This window comes from Anser anser (genome assembly GCF_964211835.1).
Source record: "Anser anser genome assembly, chromosome: 3".
In the NCBI taxonomy this organism is placed as follows: Eukaryota; Metazoa; Chordata; class Aves; order Anseriformes; family Anatidae; genus Anser; species Anser anser.
This window is the reverse complement of record NC_139722.1, coordinates 15,250,732-15,272,332: the sequence shown is the minus strand read 5'-3', so window position 1 is coordinate 15,272,332 and position 21,601 is coordinate 15,250,732. Positions and strand designations below refer to the sequence as shown.

At 37.5% G+C, this 21,601-nt stretch overlaps 1 protein-coding gene across 7 annotated transcripts in view; it reads left to right on the top strand.

Moving 5' to 3' along the window:
- Positions 1-21,601, top strand: part of GREB1 (growth regulating estrogen receptor binding 1) — a 94,434-nt gene that overhangs the window by 32,374 nt on the left and 40,459 nt on the right. For 6 of the 7 annotated variants that reach the window (XM_083829542.1, XM_083829543.1, XM_083829541.1 and 3 more), the window contains exons 2-7: positions 4,185-4,341; positions 10,425-10,544; positions 11,263-11,439; positions 18,198-18,380; positions 18,681-18,824; positions 20,128-20,253. In XM_083829542.1, the coding sequence (XP_083685668.1) occupies positions 4,185-4,341; positions 10,425-10,544; positions 11,263-11,439; positions 18,198-18,380; positions 18,681-18,824; positions 20,128-20,253 (907 nt within the window). Of the gene's footprint in view, positions 1-2,323; positions 2,495-4,184; positions 4,342-10,424; positions 10,545-11,262; positions 11,440-18,197; positions 18,381-18,680; positions 18,825-20,127; positions 20,254-21,601 lie in introns of all 7 variants that reach the window. The other variant, XM_083829539.1, reaches the window with a different exon arrangement.

The following is a 21,601-nucleotide window of genomic DNA, read 5'->3' as shown; positions in this document are numbered from 1 at the left end:
TTCTCTGCTCTAAAGTCCATCATTTTTCTCAGGATACCTCCAGAGGTCCCTTCCAACCCATCCCAATCGTTGATTCTGTGATACCCATTCCGCCCTAGGTATAGGATAAATTCTGTCCAGAGTTGCTGTGCTAGATCTTCAGTCTTCACAAACCCTGTCGCTCCTTAATACAGACAACTGCAACTGAGAAGTCATGACTGTGTTAGTCTTCATTTCACTAATCAAAAGATCTCTCTCCAAACACGTCCACGCTAGGGAATGGGACTGCATGTCCTCTGTGTTAACATGACCAGTCACTGTCATGGCTCTTGATGTAGGTATTGTCCTCGTGGCTGAGGGGGAATTTCTTTTCTAAATCACATCAACTGTAGTACAAGGCCATAGCAGAACGTCTTCAAAACCTGGCTATTTCAGCTGCAGTTGAACTTCCAGTTGAGTCTGTATTTGACAGGTAAAAACATTGAACCTTAAGCAGATCTCTGTTTTCCCTAGTTGTGTAACCACTGTTTACCACGGGAACCCTGACAGTTCCTTGCTTGGAATTTGAGAGCTGTTCTCTTTAGACAAACATACTTCTACTTTTTATTTTTAGACTAATGTACTTTTACAAGCGTTTTCAGCTGTCTGGATTTGCCACTGTTCTTTGGCAGCATTTATGTGTGGGTTTCTAACATACTGACCTGACCCAGTTCAATTATATCTGCATTTGTTTCTCAGGCACCCATGTTCCACAGAGTGGTTTTTTTTTTTCTTTTTTCTTTTTCTTCTTTTTATCATGGTTTTCCAGGTCCAGGTCTTCTTTCCTTCTTTTTTTTCCTTTTGTATTGACTAGTATTTTTCTCTGCTTGCTCTCCATGGAGACTGACTGTGAGATAGGGAGGTCCTCTTTGATTTATCAGTAGATGGGGTCGAGGGCTATCCTTCTGTTGCACCGTGATTTTTTTATTTTTTTTAATAGATCATGTCACCATCTATGTTCATGGCTTGGAATTTCACATGCATTTGAAACTTCAGCCTGTGCCACCCACTTTTATCCAAGAGAGACATAAATCTGGGCTGGGAACGCTGAGCTCATTGAAGCAGGAGAATAGGACTCAAAGCCTTTGCTTCCTGGTGCCACGGAGTCAGCAATTTACAATTCAGGTACCACAGTCTGGGCGGCTTTAAAGAAAAGGGGATGACAACCATCACAGAGCTAGTGAGAAACAGCTTCTCCCCTGCTTGCTGCACAGAAGTTCTTTCTCCCACAACTGAGAGAATTACTGGGATTCTGAATGGCAAAGGCTGACGCTGGCAAATCTCCTGCAATGGGCATTTTCTGGTTCCAGTGGTGTGTGTTTGATGATGCAAAATGGCTCTAAAATATTTTTTTACGTCTTCTGCAGTACGTTCCTGAACTTATGACTGTATTTGACAGTATGATTGTAAGATCCCAAAAGGTACACAAGAACTTACCACATGTACAAATCCAGAAAGTACTTTTTTTTTTCATTGTACAAAACCATTCAAAATTAGCACTACAATAGATAAACTTAATTATGTTGCAAAGGATTTCAGGATCTGTACGTTGCATAAATAGCTTAATCTTCATTGATTCCTTGTCTGTTACTTCCCATCAGATAACAAGATGCAGGTTTCTGTCATCTGCAAATTTAAAGATAGGTTTTCTGGATGTCCACTAGTGGTCTCTATAAATCCTAAGCTAGTATGTTAGATACCAGTAAATGCTCTATCTAATAAACTGTACAGAATAATATCTGTCTGTACCTATGGGATAAAGCTTATAAACTGGAATGTCATAGTGTTTTCTAATTCATCACAAATAGATGCAGACAGTAATCAGTAAAACAAGTAAGCCTCCATGCCGTATTGCATAAAGCTGTTCTGCTTGCATATTTATGTAGTAATGCTTTTGAGTTGTCTCAAAATATTGTGTCTTACACTGGATGAATTTAAAAACTTCCTATTTTTTATGTGTTTTAAGGAAGCTTTTTTAAGAAATAAGTTTGAAAATCAGGTGCAGCAGGTTTTTTTGCATAGTCATGTTGAGAATGGGTAAAATCCAGCCCTTTGTAAGGCAAGCCTCTGCAACTACAATCAAACTTTTGGTTATCATCTGAGAGCTGTGTGTTTATTTTTAAGTATAAAAATCCTTTGGATCTTACATTATCTTTTCTTACTGTGGCTCTGTGCTTAAATAAAGCAGTCTATGTAAGATCTCTGTGGAATGCATGATATCTAAATGCTGTTTCTATTCCTGAAAGTGTAGCTTTGGATGTTAACCATACTGAGAGCGTATTTATTCATTTTCATTTCTCTTTAGTCTAGAATTTCAAGACTGTGATGAACAGTCACATAGAACCATACTGTACCTGACCCTGAAAATGTGCAGACAGGTCCTTGACCAACCAGATATCTCTAACCTAATAAGAGAAAATCTTAGTTCATAATAAGGAGAAGGATTTTAAAGAAGAATGACATAGAAATCTGTCAGGTATCTTGATTATTTGTCTTTATTACATAGAGCTTGAAAGATGGATTAGAATTAGAACTAAATATCATGTAGTGCCTTTGTGTGGAAACACTATTGGGTATAACTCACTTTAGATCTTAACCATGGGTTTTGTTGCATACATCTCTGATAAAGCTTTTTAGGGACAATACTGAAGTCAGACTTTCCTCATTGTCTTCAACTGTGCTTGGTGTAGGTGAAGCAGTAGTGAAAATTTGAAACTAGGGGAGTCAGAGGGAATTGTCAGCTGCTTGTGTTGGAAGAGGAGATGCATCACTTCCATGTTAGCACTGAACCTAGGTAATGTGCTCTGTGGCTTCCCATGTACCCTTCAGCAAATGGGGATACATCAGTGCTGCACACTGAGATTTTTCAGTTGGCTTTTGTGTACATAAACCTATTTTGTCAGTAATGCCTGCTCCTTTTCTAGATCATGTTCATAAGCGCTGTCTGCATTGTTATATAATTCTCATTATGCTTCTGATAACACCATACATATAATGTATAGTTATATATATAGTATTAAATTGGTACAAAAAAGTATACAGTGATACAATTATATATGTATAGAAGCTTTGTAAAGTCATAAAAATATATCCAAACTATCAAATTTGTATATTATTTCTTTCAAATTTGTATGTTGCTTCTCTTCCTGACAAAAGCAGCCTGTGATTTCAAAGTAGTTTTGCTTGCCTGATTCCTACAGGATGCTTCCCAACAAGCTCATTTCCCAAGCAGTATCCAGTGCTGAGGAGGGGCTGTTCAGTGTTTTAGGAATTACTGCCACAAACAGGAAGCGTTTCATGCTTTCTATTCACAGTTACTTGAGGAGGGAAAGGACATGGGGCCCAGGGCAAGAGCTACTTTGTGATAGAAAAAGAAAGCTGGCATGGCTTTTGGTTATACCAGGTCATTGTATTCGCTGTAGAAAGCAGGCGGCAGTTAAGTACGTGGGAAGTAAATGCTGAGATATTCAGCTGGAATAGACTGACTCTTCAGTGACAGTCCGAGTAAATTATTCTGTTTCACTAACAATAAAATCCTAATAATGAAAGGCAAAATATAATAGGTGTGTCTCTCTCTTAAAAAATATGCTTGTTTACATGGAAAAATATTGCTTAAGGTGAGGAGGAAAAGCCATTATCTTTCACAATATGTTAGCGCAATGCTATGTTACTTCCAAGATGAACAAAATATATGTTGAACTGCTTTAGCCGTGAGTTTTCAGGTGTGATGGGCTATGCAAAGATAAATACACAGAACTGCGCTATTCCCCAAATCCTTTACAATTTATTCTGATCAAATCATGCAAAACAGAGAGGTTGTTTTACAGGTGAGATTGCTGACTGTTGAAAATGCATCTCCTCAATTGCAATATAAATGAAGGAATTACTAGAACCAGGCTTGTAGGTGTCAAAGTTTGCTGCCTTTCTGCTGAATTACAGAAAGCTGTTACTTTTAGATAACTTCCTGTAATTTACTACCAGGATCAGCACAGTGACTGCGGCAGTCAATGTTCTTTGCCTTTCTTTGTGGGCAGTGAAGCTTCTCTCTTTCATGAGAAATGGTGTAGTCTGACATCAACGTGCAGTGCTTGAGTTTTGAGTACTAAAATTGAAATCTATTTTTTGTTTGTTTCTTTTTTGTCTTTTTTTTTTTTTTTTTTGAGAAGATGGGAAATTCTTATGCTGGTCAGCTCAAGACAACAAGGTTTGAAGAAGTGTTGCATAATTCTATCGAGGCTTCTCTGCGCTCAAACAACTTAGTTCCCAGACCAATCTTTTCTCAGTTGTATCTGGAAGCTGAACAGCAATTGTCATCACTGGAAGGTAGGAATATGTGTTTCTGCTCAAAGACAATTCTGCTGTTTTCTCTCCCAAGGATCAGCACAAACATTCCGAATTAGAATACAGAAAAACAGAGGTATTGAAAGGTTTTGTTTGGATATTTTATGATCTAAAAATGTATATAAATATGTATATTAGAATTTGATTAAAAATATAAAATGCATTGTCTTTTATTTTGACAAAATTAAGTCATCTGCTTTCTCAGATTTACTATAAATCCTTTAATTATAAATACCTTTACCTATAAATACCTTTATACCTATACCTTTACCTATAAATACCTTTAATTGTTTGAGAAATATTTGGAAATTTGGAACACAGATCTGTCATCCTATAATTTATCATACACTGCTGAAAATTATACAGTAAATGATGGTAAACACATGACAGATTTATAAATGAGATATAGTAAGAGTAATTTTTATTAATAAATGCAGCAGAAGTATTTTTAGCTGATTATAAAGAAGGTTTATGACTACTTTGGGCATGATATTTTAGTTATTCTGCTGCTGTAAAGGTACAAACTTAGGATATGTTAGCTCCAGTTAGTATATATGGGACTTTTAATGTGTTTTTAGAGATGTCTTTTTTCTGATTTTCCTTTGTTCGGTCTTTTTTTCTTTAAAATAGTATGATTTAGACTCTCTGGACTCTCTCGAGCACCTCCATGTCCTTCTTGTAGTGAGGGGCCCAAAACTGAACACAGTACTCGAGGTGCGGCCTCACCAGGGCTGAGTACAGGGGGACAATCACTTCCCTAGACCTGCTGGCCACACTGTTTCTGATACAAGCCAGGATGCTGTTGGCCTTCTTGGCCACCTGAGCACACTGCTGGCTCATATTCAGCCGACTATCAACCAATACTCCCAGGTCCTTCTCTGCCAGACAGCTTTACAACCACTCATCTCCCAGCCTGTAGCTCTGCTTGGGGTTGTTGCGCCCCAGGTGCAGGACCCAGCACTTGGCCTCGTTGAACTTCATACAGTTGACCTCAGCCCATCGGTCCAGCCCATCCAGATCCTCCTGCAGAGCCTTCCTGCCCTCGAGCAGATCGACACACGCACCTAACTTGGTGTCGTCTGCAAACTTACTGAGGGTGCACTCGATCCCCTCATCCAGATCATCAATAAAGGTATTACAGAGAACTGGCCCCAGTACTGAGCCCTGGGGGACTCCACTAGTGACCGGCCTCCAATTGGATTTGGCTCCATTCACCACAACTCTTTGGGCCCGGCTATCCAGCCAGTTTTTAACCCAATGAAGCGTACGCCAGTCCAAGCCATGAGCAGCCAGTTTCTCGAGGAGAATGTTGTGGGAAACGGTGTCAAAAGCCTTACTGAAATCAAGGTAGACCACATCCACAGCCTTTCCCTCATCCACTAAGCGTGTTACTTTGTCATAGAAGGAGATCAGGTTTATCAAGCAGGACCTGCCTTTCATAAACCCATGCTGACTGGGCAAAATAAATTTAATTTAAATAAATTTAAAAATTAGATATAAGGAAGGAATTTACTCTGAGGTGGTGAGGTTTAAATATTTATGCTGCTTTTTCGTTACGCAAAGTGATCCTTCTATCAAATCCTTCTAAGAGGATTTCATAAACATTTCCATGGCAACCAACTGTGATGTCACAAAATAGATTTTGACATCAGTTGGGAACGATGCTACAGGAGCAGACGCATTGTTCAGGAACAAAAGTGCGATTTCACACTTCTGTAACTCCTTTCTTTCAGACAACTTTTTAGATCACGAGGGGCTGATTCTGTTTTCTTTGCAGTTAATGGCAACAGAATTGAACTGTAATTAATTAAAAGTCCCACAACAGTTTGACAGAGAACATTTATTTCATAGAAGTTTCAGACAAAGGGAACTGTGAATGGGACTCTGAAGGGACCTGAAACAGCGTTTTTCCAAGGTTGTTCCTCAGGTGGGAGAGGTCTGCAATGTGGCATCCTATACTCCAGCTTCACAATAAACAGAAATTTCCACTTCTAACTACACAGATCCCTGTACTCTGAGGACCAGGATGCAAATGAAGCAGAGATCTATCCTTATACATAAGCTTTTGTTCTCCTCTCGTTATCTTTTTTTACTCCAGCCTTCTGACATCATAGAATCATAGAATGGTTTGGGTTGGAAAGGACCAAAGATCATCAAATTCCAACCCCCTGCCATGGGCAGGGACACCTCCCACCAGACCAGGTTGCTCGAAACCCCATCCATCCTGGCCCCATCGCGCACCTCCAGGGATGGGGCATCCACAGCTTCTCTGGGCAACCTGTGCCAGTGCCTCACCACCCTCAGAGTAAATTCCTTCCTTATATCTAATCTAAATCTCCCCTCTTTTAGTTTAAAGCCATTACCCCTTGTTCTATCACTATGCACCCCTGACAAAGAGTCCCTACCCAGCTTTCCTGCAGGTACCCTTTAGGTACTGGAAGGCTGCTGTAAGGTCTCCCTAGAACCTTCTCTCCTCCAGGCCGAACAAGCCAAGCTGCCTCAGCCTCTCTTCATAGGAGAGGTGCTCCAGCACCCTGATCATCCTTGTGGCCCTCCTCTGGACTCATTCTAATATGCCCATGTCCTTCGTGTGCTGGGATCCTAAGAGCTGAATGCAGGGCTCCGGGTGGGGTCTCATGAGAGCAGAGCAGAAGGGGAGAATCACCCCATTGCCCTGCTGGCCACGCTTCTTTTGATGCAGCCCAGGATACAGCTGGCTTTTTGGGCTGCAAGTGCACACTGCTGGCTCATGTCGAGCTTCTTATCAACCAACACCCCCAGGTTCTTCTCCTCAGGGCTGCTCTCAATCTATTCTCCACCCAGCCTGTACTTGTGCTTGAGATTGCCCCAACCCACGTGCAGGACCTTGCACTTGGCCTTGTTGAACTTCATGAGGTTCTCACAGGCCCACCTCTCACACCTGTCCAGGTCCCTCTGGATGCCATGCCTTCCCTCCAACATGTCGACTGCACCACACAGCTTGGTGTCACTGGCAAACTTGCTAAGGGTGCACTCCATCCCACTCTCCATGTTACCAACAGAGATGTTAAACAGCGCCTGTCCCAACACTGACCCCTGAGGAAAGCCACTTGTTACTGATCTCCACTTGGGCAGAAGAATTTTCCATATGATTTTTTTTTTTTTTTAAATTAAGGTACCAGAACTGTATAAGCGTAAAGATCTAATCAATTTGCATGAGAACTGAAAAGAATTCTTTAAAAAAACTGAGAAGAATAAAGAAAACAATTGTGTTTATGGTATCTATTAATAAATCTAAATTCAATAAAATATGGACATACTCTTCACAAACTTGTTGGTTAATGGAGTTATAACAAGTTAGATCAGCTGGCTGCTTCATTCTGTAACATACAACAGAAGAACAATGGTTGTGAGTCTACTTCTGCCATCATATTATCTCTGGTTTTGAGTGCTTGACTGTGTTCTTTAGGAATAGTTTAAAAAAAGAAGACATGGAACAGAAATATAAAAATAGAGAGGTCCTTGGAGGGATATTGCTTTAAAAGGGAGACAGAAGGTGTAGATCTTTTTTAAAACAAGCAGCAGAAATCCAAATGATGCTCAATACAGGTGACAGCAGTTCACTCTTGTGTATTAATAGTACATACATACTCTCGTATTCTTTTCATTTTTGTCTTGAAAGTGCTGCAGCTCTCCTCTTCCTTAGTTTCCACTTCTATTTCTTTCTTGTCTCTCTTTTATTTTTTTTTTATTTTTATTTTTTTTTTAAGTGAAATTATCTGTTACGGCTGAGCAAACCTAACAGCTTACCACTGGCCAAAGGGGGAAATCCCATACCCTGCTTCAGCTTTGTCATTTCTTGGATCTTGCACTTATACATAAATACTTAATACATAAACCCAATTAAAAAAAAAAAAAGTTAATTTTTGTTTGCTTGGTTAGCTTTCTGGGCTAGCAAGCTGGGATGGCTCCTCACAGGCTCCAGTAAGTGTCAGTGCTGGCACAAAGAGGAAAGAAGGAACTTCATGGCTGGTAGTGCAGGAAAAGAGAGGAGAGCCAGATTCACCCCTTTTTCATTGCATCCGGATGTTAGTCAATGTTAAGTCATAACACATAACTTACCCCTGTCTTAAATAGCAAAGATGCAGAGCTTCACTTTTCTCTTTGTCCACTTTCAGCACTTTTATCTTTGGACTACACCCTTAAACAGTAGTGTTTAACATTCTGTCGTTATCTGCGCGCACCAGCACTCAGGCTTGATGCTTAGATATTTAAAAGTAAACATACCTTTCAAATCCTCTTTTAGATCGGGATGTAAGTCTTAATAATGTTTAAAGACAAACTTTCAAACACCAGATTTACTTTCTTCAGCATCCTCCCTAATTCTGATTTATTCTGTAGTATTTGTTTAGCCAGTTCTACAATCCTTTCTCTATAGAAGAAAAAAACATTCTGAGGAGTGTCATAGGAAAAAAAAGTCCTCGAATATTCTGTGGGATTCTGAGTGTCTGATCCAAAAAGTCGGTCGAAACAAAGAGAGTGTGTCCAGTTAGCATTGAGCTCTGGAGGATGACTGCAGCAAGCTTTGGTGTTGTTCTATTTAAAGACTAAAAGCTGGATCATCTGAAGATTGTAGGACCCTAATTGCTATTCTACCTGCCAAGTCCAGCCAGCATATTCAGCTTCTGTCTGATCCTCAAATACCTGCAGACCTTCACCACCAAATTTTGCCAGTGAAATCTCTTTGCATTGCAGGCAGGTCTCTGTCTAAGCCAAAAAGCTGTAAGACAAGACATAAGCCCCAATGGATTCATTTAGTACTTTTTCCCTACCTCTGTCTTATGTAAGGCTGGATCCAGTCTGACATTTTCTGAAGTCCTGTCCGCAGAAGTGTTCTCCCCATTGACCATTTAGCTGCACTCCTCTGCTTGCCACCTTTTTCCCATTTGCCCTCAGCATGTCCTAGTCACAAGAGGGGATGGAGTCATTGCTCAGTGTGTTTTGCTGGAGGTGTTGCATTATGCATGGAAAACGATTGTCCCATGGATAGAGAGAGGGAGAGAAGCAGTGTCTAGCTGAAAGGCTGAGACATACACTAAGACTATGCAGGTAAATTCTCTTAACAAGAAAGCTATCAGGTAAAATTGCTGACTTAAGTGACCAGAACACCAGAAGAGTGGTATACAGCAGAGAATCTGGAGAGAAAACACATGAAAGTCCCTTAAAAAGAATCCTAAATGATTTATTCTTTTCCTTAGCATTCAGTAAGAAACTCCTAGAATGGTGCAGTCCATGCACAGACCACTGTGTATTGTCTTCCTAGACATCTGCCTTTCCTTGACATTGTACAAGGAGTGACAGTGCTTTACTCAGAGCTCTGGATTCTGGTAGGAGACAGACTGCCTGCGAATTAGGCATTCTTATCTTGACATCATCTGTGGTGAACCTAGTTTTAAGCAGGAACTGTTTCTTCATCAAGGACATGGTCATCAAGGACATGGTCAGTACCTCGTTAATAAAATCTCTAGTTGGACTGTAGCCAGGATGTTCAAAAGTGCTAAGAAGTAATGAATTTGGGTTTATATTGGCTGTTAATGTTATAAACAGAGGATACAGTTACAATGTTGTGATCAACAAGAGTTAAAGCACCAGGAATTAGAACTCCAAGAACCATGAGGTTAGCTTAAAAAAAAGCCACTTTTACTTTATCCTTTTTTTATTTTTTATTTATTTATTTTTTTTTTTTTACTTTTTATTTGTCCCTAGTTTTATTTTTACTTAGCTGCACTGGTGTTGTGTTTTTGAACTTTTTTTTTTTTTTTTGACAAGGGCTAAAAGACTTTTTTCTCTTCTTTCTTTTTTTTTTTTTTTTAATCAAAGTTTTTCTATTGTAAGCATAAGACTGCAAGTTGGAGCTTTAAGCAAACAACAAATATCTTAAGAGCTGGCAACGGTGAAGTCATTGTCAAAAGGAGAGAATCCAATTTTCTCTAACGCTTTTCTGTAACTGGGTCACCTTGTCCATTCACTGGTTTGCTGCCAGCATTTTCTGTTTTCTAAGTCATATATGCTATTATAATTTGTAGCAGGCAGCAGAGCAGATAATGAGGAAGAGGAAGAAGAGGAGGAGGAGGAAGGCTCAGAATCAAGTAGTCCTGTTTCTTACCAGATGAAGCCTCCTCCAGAAGGATGTTGCACTACTGATGGTAAGAAATACACTAAACATGCTACCTGAAGGCCTTTTTGCCCTATTGAAAAGGATAGGATTGGGACTCTTCCCCTGTAACTCATTATAATGAGATCATTTATATGGTGTAGAAATCCTAAAAATGTCAGTGTTCATTATCTGCTAGACAAATCTGTATTGTTCTTGGTTGCTTTTACATTTTTGCAAGGTCTTACAAAGTGTGTCAGATAAGCATTTGTGTTAAAATACCTGGCACGAGGACAGAATTTCTGTTCTGTTAGGCAAGGTTCAGTTTGCTGGCATGACATTTGCTAAAATGAGTGTGGCAATTTTTAGGCTTTATCATCACATTTTCCTACTTAAAATGTACCTCGTTCAATGTTGCTGTAAAAAAAATATTCTGAAAACCAGTAAATTTCACTAGATATAAAGAACTATTATCTGCATTTTTGAATGTATGACCAAAGTTATGATAATATTAGTCCCATAAATATGATGTGCAACATCATCATGAAAATGTGGATTTTCAGATTTGTTTTTTATTGCCCTCATAGTATTTGGTTATGGCTGACCAAAAGGCAGGGAAGAAAACTGTCTCTTAGTTTGCCATTCACCTCGGAGGATACAACTCTGCTTTTCATAAAAAATATTGGAAGCTCTTTAATAAAGACAACTGTGTGTATTAAACAACAAAAAAATCTTGTCAGTTTAAAATACATTAAATTGATTTTTTCTAGGTTTCTGCCAGGCCGGTAAAGATTTGAGACTGGTTTCCATTTCCAATGAACATATCGAGGTGCCATCAGGGTTTTTACTTGTTGGTGCGAAGTCACCAAATTTACCTGATCACCTTTTAGTGTGTGCTGTGGATAAAAGATTCCTGCCAGATGACAATGGGCGCAATGCCCTGTTGGGTAAGTGTCTGTGGTTGAAGTAAGTGGATGCTTCTGTGGTCTGCAATTAATTGCTAGTCTTTTTTGTAGAGTGAGTTCAGCAGATCTTATTTCTGTTCCATTTGTATGGTAACTCTCGGTGGTGATGCTCAACAAGATAACAACTCAGAGCTGGCTATGCTTGCTCTATTTAGAAAGATATGGAGGAAGCCAGTTCATTAGAAATGCTTCATCACCTTCTATCCATTAGTCCAAGAATTAAGTCATAGTCTAGACAGTTTATGTCCTAGTTGCTGAAACTATACATCTGGTCACTGGACTAGTAGATTTTAGCTTTCCAAATACTGACATACTTGGACAGACTGTAGGTCTGTCAAAGTGAACCTTTTTGGCTACTATATATATGTAAACAGTTTGACAATTGTTTGTACTATAAAAAATTATGATAATTTCCATTCATCTCTTTAGGGTAGGGATCATGTTCTCCATTGCATATAAATAATAGTATCGCTTCTGGATCCTAACCCATGACTTTTTGCTATTATCACAGTAAACATAAATATAAATGGTTACAAGTTGAAATTTTTCCTTTATGTATAATCAGGTAATACTGCATGTTTCAATTCAATCTTATAATACACAGTATTTTAAGAAAAGAAAAACAAAGTAGGATACTTACAATTTTCTTGCCTTTCATCCATTTGTCTAACTTCTGACATAAACTAGGTCCTTCTACCTATTTTTGTTACAGCCCTTCTGATTGCTATTAAACCTCATCCAAATCAACACAATTGGGGTGATCTGCAGTCACGTGAATAAATAAACTAAATACTGATGTAATTAAAATGGAATAGTTTTTACATTGGGACAAATAGTATATAACCTGAGGGAGAACTCTTTTTTTCAGTCAGGTATTCCTGGGTTCTTAAGTATTATTTTTCTTAGTTAACCAAAAATGCCTCATCATTTATTTATGTACCAGTCTGAGCTTTAAATAGCAAAAAAGAACCATTTGTCCTTGTTTCCTTTAACCAATTTCTCTCACAAACACTGAGGGATATGACGTGAACTCAGTTGTTTTCTCAGACTGAGCCACTCTTCAAGGCATTTGTGATGGCAGCACGGTGTGAAGGTGGATAATGTAATTCTATGTACAGTGATTTCTTTCCTCATGTGATCTTGCAGAGTTGTGTTGGTCACAGTACATTTGAACAGTGATTGTAAAAGAATTAAGAGGATTATAAATCACCCACGTGTTGTCATTTTAAAGATAAAGACAGGAATGTTGTACCACTCAAGTCATTCAGTGCTAGCACTATTAACAGCTTAAGCTCCTGAGGCTGTTAGCAGGGAGGAAGTAGTGTATCTGTTAATTGCTTGCTAAACAAGAACAGAAAAAGGCAACAGGAACATAACTGAGAGGTTTTTATATTACTTGCATCTCAGCTTGCTTATTTAATACTGTTTTAGTTTTCTGAAACCATTTATATGCTTATTTTTGGCTGATTTACATTTAGACATCAGTGAATCACGATCTTTTGCAAAGAATTTTAGTAATAACTTTTGTGTATACTATAACAAGCTTAAATCTGTAAGAACCTGTAATCCAAAGACCTGTAAGTTGGAAAAAAAATGTTTTCAGTCTCTATAATCTGGGGAAAAAACATGATGTATCTCATTGACATGAGGACAACATACTGTTGCTACAATCGGTTATACTACTACATGGCTCCAGTAGATCTGGTAGAAATGATTGTTTGATTCTGATTTTCATACACTGATGCAAGTCAAATCAGGGGAGATAAAATTAGAAGCAGACATCAAGAGTCTCAGTTAGAGACATGTAGTAAGCTAAAAGACAACTGTTTTAAACTCTCTGCCTATTAGGATTACACCTCTGTATTGTGCTAGTTTTAAGATGAAAACTTTTCATAGACTCCTACTATGAAGAGTGGAAGCTCTTTTTACTATTTTTTATTATCTTTGTTTCAAAAGATAGGAAAGGAGGCTTACTTTTGTATTCTGGCTTTAGGCCATTCTGCCTTCAAAGATCTTAGCCTTCCAGAAAGTGGTCCCTGAAGAATGTCTGAATTTATAGGGAAATTGAAATTAATTTGTTTAGAATTGAAATGAGATGTCATTGTGAGTCAGAGTATGTCCTACTATGTCCTGCTCTTTCGCTAAGGCTTATTGGTGATTCTGGCATATCACTTGTAACCCTTGAACCATATTCTTTCATAATTTCTTATTTTTTCTCTTAATATACTTGGTTTCTGTAAGGCAGTTATAACTCAGTATTGTAGGCTTTGTTGTTGTATGTTGTTGTAGTTCATTTTTTTTCCCCCAAAGAATTTATTTGCAGGGAAAGGCACAAGTGAAATAACCAATATTTTCCTGATTTCTCATGGTCCACCTGCATACGTTTGCGAAGATGCCTGTGGAACGTACAAAAATTCCGGAAGAAAACAAAATGTCTCTGTAGTTTCCTGACCAGCTTTTGACTTATGGTCTTGTTCCCATTAGGGGCTGTTAATATGACTCTGGGGCATGAGCCATTTTATTGATTATGCTAATAAGTTTTCCCACCAATCAAGGCATTTATGCTTATGATTTGAAAGTCATTTCTGTTGGAGACTGAGGTTGTTTTGTTTCTTTGGTTTTACAGTTGATACATTATTCCACAGGGGAAAAAAAAAAGCCAACAAACAAAAACAAAACAAAACAAAAAACAGTTTTCTGGAAAGGGCTATATTTTTCTTAAGTAAAAAGTTGTCTGCATTTGAGGAGACTGAGAATGTACTGTGCATGTTTCTATTAATCAAGTTACACACCAAGTTTCACTACTCTGCAAAACAAATTAAAGTTTTGCCTTTAGGAAGCTGTTTCTTGTTCTTTTGTAGCCTGAAGGAATGCGTAGATGGAGGAAGAACTTCTGTGATAGTGCAATATTTATTGTTTTCTAATAAAAGAAGCCAATGCAGCAAATATGTACCACTCCCAAAGGTTTCTCTCTTTTGTTACCCCCCACCCCCTTCCAGTTCTCACTCATAAGGAGAGTCTCTCATGATGAACAAAGCAGCTATTCACCCACCATTTTCCTTCCGAAAAGACCAAACAGCTGCCCACTTTCCTAGCAGGGAATAAGAAATCCTTTTTTTTTAGAGTGGGTCCCTGAGGTCAGAATGACAGAGGAAAAGATTAGTTTGCTTGCATTTTAAGCTGTGTGTAAGATGAAAACATTGCAGTATGAAATACGGCACTTCTATTAAAATATACAATGTTCTATTCAGCTTTTGTAATAGTAGTGAGTTTCTGTACCGTGGAGCTTTCTAGCTTGACCGTATTCATTTCATTTATTTTTAAAACGCAGTACTTCAGTCTTCAAATTTAGAGGTACTGAACGGGAGGGAAAAATGTGGAGCATTGTCAATGTTTTTGTGCTTTTTGCTTGCGCATAGAATTGAAGAGAAGAAATATTTTTGTTGAACAGTTGAAAAAACAATTTTTTTGTGTTAAGCAAGTTGCCAACTTTTCACAAAAATATTAACATTACATAAATATTAACATTAATTAAAACCCCATTAGTAATTTAGAAGAGAAACAGGAAGAAAATTTTCAGTTGGACCAACATGTGAAAGATTAGATTATGAAATATTAGATGGATATCCTTCCACCTTGAATTCCTCTGTTTACCTTTTGCACAAGCTCACTGTTAATCCAAAGGAGCCATTGCCCAATGATGAGGTAGGGCAGCCTTCATACCCTTCTAGTCCAAGGTCCCTCTACTGATCATGGGGTCCCTCCTGGGGAAGTGGTTTTTAAATTATGAGTAATTGATCACTGTGATGTGGGCACATTCAAGCAAATACATGTGATAAAATATCAGACACAAGCAAATACCTTCTGATTAAACAATCTTCAGAGGGTAACGGCCTTAAGTCACTACTGAACTGAGCTGAATTTGAACTGGTGACCTAAAGGTGGAAGGCTTAGCCCCTAAATTCCAGGCATTGATTTCTAATTCTCTTGTGAAATCAATCTCATGACATAGATATATTGAGTCACCTTATGGCTGCCCTGACTCGCCTGACCTTTGTCCTTTCTATAATATATGGAAGAATATTTAATGCAGCCTGTTTATGAAACAAGCTGTCCTCTCCATCAGCTGCTACCTCTGGTTATGGCATCTGAACAGGGCACACACAGAATGGGGGAGTCTCTCATGACAAACACTGTTTTCAGTGTCACTCAATCTGCTACGTAAGTGCTGTAAGCAAGGTCGGCAGTAGATGTTTCTTCAGTCTGAAAGTTAGCCCTGGAAAGAGTAATGACTGGACATCATTGTATTGCATTGAAATTATAAAGTCATGATATGTGGTATCTGAAGCCAGGGCTGAGCTGTGTTAGTAAGGCAATGACTGTCATCAAAAAAAGTGTCAGTCAGAATGAATGGGATGAAAAACAGTGTTGGCAGGAGCTTACCAGAAAGGATTTAGTTCAGCTCAGAGAAGCTGGGGAGATTTGATGAGAAAGATGTTAGTTTGGCTTAAATGGAAAACAAACAAACAAAAAAACAACCTTCTAAAATGTTCTCCAATAATTTTTCAAAACAAGACTTCAGGTCTGTTGAATTCTTTCTAGGCCTCACCTCTATGCTATACTTGGTGAAAACTAATTTTCCAGTAGACCTGGTGCAGTAGACTCTGCCAAGTAGACAGAGTTTAAGATAGATGAATAAGGACACAAGAGGTTGCTTCAGGTAGAAGTTATTGTCTGTTAGATATGTCTTAGGCTGATGATAGTTTATAGGAGTTATCAGTACTGGCTGATCTAAAGTCCACATGAAAAGACTTTATATCCACTGCCAAACTTTCTGTTCTGCACATATTTCCACCTGTAGCTTTGGCAAGTTGCTGGACACTCTCAGCAAAACAGTGAAACCTAAAAAGGGTACAAGCATTTCCATTTTACTTTTGGAAATGGTCCCCTCATGCTTCTATTTGGAAACAAATAAGGGCTTGTAAGTGGCAACCTAACCAAAATTGAAATGTTGCTGGTCATGCTCAATATTCCTCAAAGATGTACAGGAAGCTTTCATTTGCCAGTAGAAGCATTTTCAGTAGTTTCTTAACGTGCATAAAATACATACAAACTCTACAGCTTTTACCACATCCATTCTAGTTTTGTTTCCTTTTGTTGTTGCTTTTATTGCAGCAAATGAAGGTTCTGTGATGTTAGACAGATGCTTTTGTGTTGACTGATACAACACAGAGGATTCTGCAGAGTCATGACTTGTCCTGATTTTATGATCCTACCTACTAGCATTAGGGATATCATAGACAGCTCTCAGTAGTTATTATCCACTTGTTCCCATAGACACCAGAACAACTGCCACATTAACTTAGATTTTTAATGAATTCTTCTGAGCCCTTTGAAAACTAATGAAAGTACTCAGGTTATAGAGCAAGCAACAGGTGTTTACAAAGCACTATGCTTGCATTTTAGTTCGCTTTTCTTAAGAAGAAAAAGAAATACTGACCATTAATTTGAAAACATAATTTGCCTCAAATGTGGTGGAAATTATCGTTCTCATAAATGGCTCTTAATTTTATCTACCATATTATTTAGCCTGTACTGCAGTTATATTGTTTATTTCCAATGCTATTTTCCATCCATTGTGTTAAATTCATTTCCTTTATTTTATTTTTTCCATCTTTCGATTCACTGAACTCACCCTTTCAATTTCAAATTCCTTTGATAACACATCAAGATGTCCGTTAGATGTGATTAAAATAAACGAAACCTTCATGCTTCAAGGCACATGTAGAGAATAGAAAGAAATGTTCATGGGAAACATTACCTTCTAATTGCACACTATAAGATTTCTTTGGAAGTTGTAAATATTTTCAGATAGTTTCATTGGTCTTATGCAGTACTATATTTCTTATGGCAATACTTTAGAAAATGGAAAACTAAAGTTCCGTAAGAAGAAAAGGGAGATGGTCTTAATCATCTGTTCAAGGAATGTTCCTTATTTATGGTGATAATGCCATCACCATCATGAACTCCTCTTTGAGGCTCAAACTTTGTACCTCAGAATGAGAGGAAATGGCAGTATCCCTGGAAGTGCCCCATTAAGCCTGAGTACAATAAGCTCCTTTACGTGCAAGGACTGTGTCTCTGTCATGTTCTGTAAAGTTACAGACATGTTTTTTTTCTGTTCTCACAGATAGCTTAAACTGTTGTGAAGTGCTAACACAGTCCAGCCACATAATTTGAGACAGTTACTTTAAATCAATAGCCCAAGAAAGCATTAGTATTTTTCCTCTCTAAACAAGCATCTGTAGTAGGAACTTGGTTCTTAATTATACTTGTATCTAATTAAATATAATAGATTAAATATACTTGATTTCTTGAGACTTAATTGCAGGCTTAATTTCAATGAAAGTTAAAAAAATAAGTGAAATGCAATGCTTCATAGGTAGGTAATAAGAGATATTGTTATTTTCTTTTCAAGTGGGAGAAAATGGAAATATGGTTTATTTTAATTTTTTTTACTCTCTCTTTTTTTTTTTCTTTATGGAGCTATGTTTTTTCAATTCGCTTGCAGAAATGCAACACAGAGAACTTAGTATGGATTTTTTTCTGGAGGATAATATTAATAAAAAGCTCAATCTATTAAAAAAATACTCTTTTTCTCCAGAGAATAGTCATGTTTTGATGTTATTAATAGCGACAAACCTGTCTCATTGGATTATATGTATTGTTTATTTTATCAGGCTTCTCTGGCAATTGTGTTGGCTGTGGCAAGAAAGGTTTCTGCTACTTTACAGAATTCTCAAATCATATTAATCTTAAACTGACCACTCAGCCCAAGAAACAGAAACACTTAAAGTATTATCTGGTCAGGAATGCACAGGGAGCTCTGACCAAAGGATCTGTAATCTGCTGGAAAGGAGCAGGTAAGATAATGAAGCTGTCTTACTCGAGCTCTGGTTTTCATCATCCAAGCTTGGATATCACAGGGACTGGCGTCTGTGTAAAACCTAAGATGTATCAGTTGAAAGAAAGGCTCCTTAAAGTGCAGCTGTAAAAAGCAAATGAGTACCCTAATACAAGGATGGCATGTTTGATGCCATCAGTTCCTCCCGTCTAAGTGTTGTAGCCTTTAAGTAATTCATGTGTGAAATTATCAAATCAGATACGCAGAGAAAAGCAACTATTGCTGTTGTCAGTGGATAACAAGTTCCTTTTTTCTTAAGAGTTCAGAGGCCGACAGTCTTCTTCCAGCACCTGTTCGAGCACATTGTTCCAACTGCCAGAAAGTTCGGGCCTCTCTGGAAGCATCTCAAGTGAGCCTCTCCCAGCAGCAAATCCAAATACTCCAGCTGGGACTCAACAAACAGGTACTGCTTAGAAAGAAAACACTCTGGGTTACTGTAGTTTTACAATTTTTTATTATTTTACTGGGTTATGTAGTTTTACTATTGTGTCTGTGCATATCTGTCTTCATTTGTATGAACAGAGAGAGAAAGAAATAAGCACACTACCACATAAAATAAAGCAAATTGAATATGTACAGAGGTATCATTCAAATAAAAAAAAAAAAAACCAGAATCATGCTGTCAAGGCTTCTTTCTGTCCATTTTTTTCCCTTACGTTTATGTATAAAAGTTTAGCAAATAATAAACTAGCCAGGTATTCTGAAGCTTGTTCATAACTAAGGCAAACCACATTTTTAAGAGCCTTTTATTATTATTATTATTTTTTAAAGTGGCGAAGAATAGGTATTTCTTGCAATAGGTGTTTTCTTGTTCCAGTCTATTTTATGCTATAATCAGAATTCCCTTTATTGCTGAGATTGTATGGACATTAGCTTAAAAGCTTCTGAGCCTTTTATTCTGTGAAGAAAAGCAGCTTTAATATTAAAAGATAAAGTAATGATTAATATCTGTAACTTCCTTGTATTAACAATGCTTTCTGAAACATTTACTTTTCCATTAGCCTTACATAAATAAAATGTGATGGATGGTAGAGGTTAAAGTGATCTCTCCGAGCTTCTTCATAATGAATAGTCTCTTGTGACTGTTACAGAGATTCACATATGAGAACTGAGGCACAGCTGTTGGTGGTTATATTCTGTCTGAGGGACAGAAGCCAGTTAAATAGTTGTGATCTGGAATGCTGGTACCCCTCCAGAACAAATCATTAATCTCTTTATAATAGCAGTATTGGCATTTGTTTGCCAGAGGTTACATATTTAAAAAGATACATTAATTACAAGCATATTTGGCTTGCAAAAACATCTCTTTTTTAATGCAGCACACTTAAAATGATGTTTGGAAGCAGGATGTCAATCTGAGTTGAAGTTGAGGACATTTTTAGTAAATTTTAAACAACAAAGCCTGGACTCTTTTACTCTCTTTGCTAGTTCTTAAGTAAACTTCGTATAAGAGCTAGGGTGAACCTGCAAAGAATCTAAAGGATCTGAAATTATGTATTTAATTGCAGACTGGGATTTTACCCAGGCACGTAGGAATCAGACAGCAATAATCTGGTATGAGATCACAAGTGGCTTTATGTTATTCAGCATTGCATTCACTGAGCAGATCCTGATGGCTCTGTTAAAGTCAATGATCATTTAATTATATTAACTGGGGATCTTGACCTAGAAACATTTATTGTATATAACATTTATTTTATTGCCAGCTGCAGGCATAGATCATATTCCTTCAACAGCAGCTTTCAGCTCCACAGTGTATAATGGCAAGGAATCTCCTAAACAACAGTTGGTGAAAAATAACCTGTCCGCTTTGACAAGACCATCAGTATTAGGTATTTATATGGATTTGTTGTTTAATAACCCTTAACTCTATATTCTATGTGTATAATAGATATCATCATTACAATTTTCTCCATGAATAGAAATTACTCTTCCCTTCCAAGCCTTTGTGACCATAACACTCCTTTTTTTTGTATGTTAATTTTCAGAAAAAATTGTTGATATGATTTTAGCCATAGCTTTTCTACAGCTGAGGTTATTAATTGGGAGTTTGTCATTGCAACTTACAATTGATATCATTTTAGAGAAGTACGGACTGGACTCTTATTCTATGTTCTTAAAGAATGTATTTGTTTACATCAATCTCACCTTACAGGTTTTGTGCAGGGAATTAAGAAAGATTGATAAGTAACCACACATAGATAATTTCTGTGTTGCAGTTCACCTTGGGATGTACTTGCCACTTTGACAAGTAGCTCCAAATTAAAGAAATTTTCCTCATTGAACCATTATTATCATGATTTGTGTTAACTGTTTTCTGTCACAAACTGTATGTTATGTCACTGACTTGTTTGAGCAAGAAAGTTCTTTTTAGTCTTTACTATGCCTAGAAACGTGGTATATCTCTGTTTTAGAATAAATCTTCCCAAGTTGCCCTGCTAGTATCTCAGCCAAATTCTTTCTCTGCCCATTCAGGTTCTTGATCTCTTTCTTGCATGCAGCAACATGTTCTCAGTAAACTGATCTTGCCAATTAATTTCAGACGGGTTACCTTCACATGTCAACATATTAGATAATCCTGCAGGAAGGAGTAAGGCATTTTCAAAAGTACTTTGTATTACACTAAATGTCTTGAAGTTACACTTTTATCACAACCTTATGCCAGGAAACTAAATGACAGAATGATTAGAACAAATGGCTAAATACTGCCCTCACATGGTAGTAGTTTAAAGGACAAAGTGATTCTTAACGTGTACATAAGGCTGTTCTGCAAATGATCGAACTTATTCTAAATCTGAAGATTTCTGGTTTACTTTTGATTTTAATATCCTTTGCAAAAGCAACAAACAAAAAAAACCAACAACAGCATTATATAAAAGTATATATATGGATATATATATATATGGATATATAATATGTTCTTACTCCATTTTGAATTTTATATGGGACTAACCATTTGGCAAGCAGATATTGACCTGCAAGTGTGAAGTAGTTTTGGGTTTTACATATTAACGTGTATAAGTAGAAACAACTCAGTCCTTCAAGATGCTGAGCAATTCCTGAAGGAGTATCAACTCTCAATAATTAGAGATACTTGATATTAGTGGAAACTCATCATTTTAGGAGTTTGGAGGAGTGCCCAAGAAGACTGAAGAAAGTAATGAAAAAAGTTTCAAGATT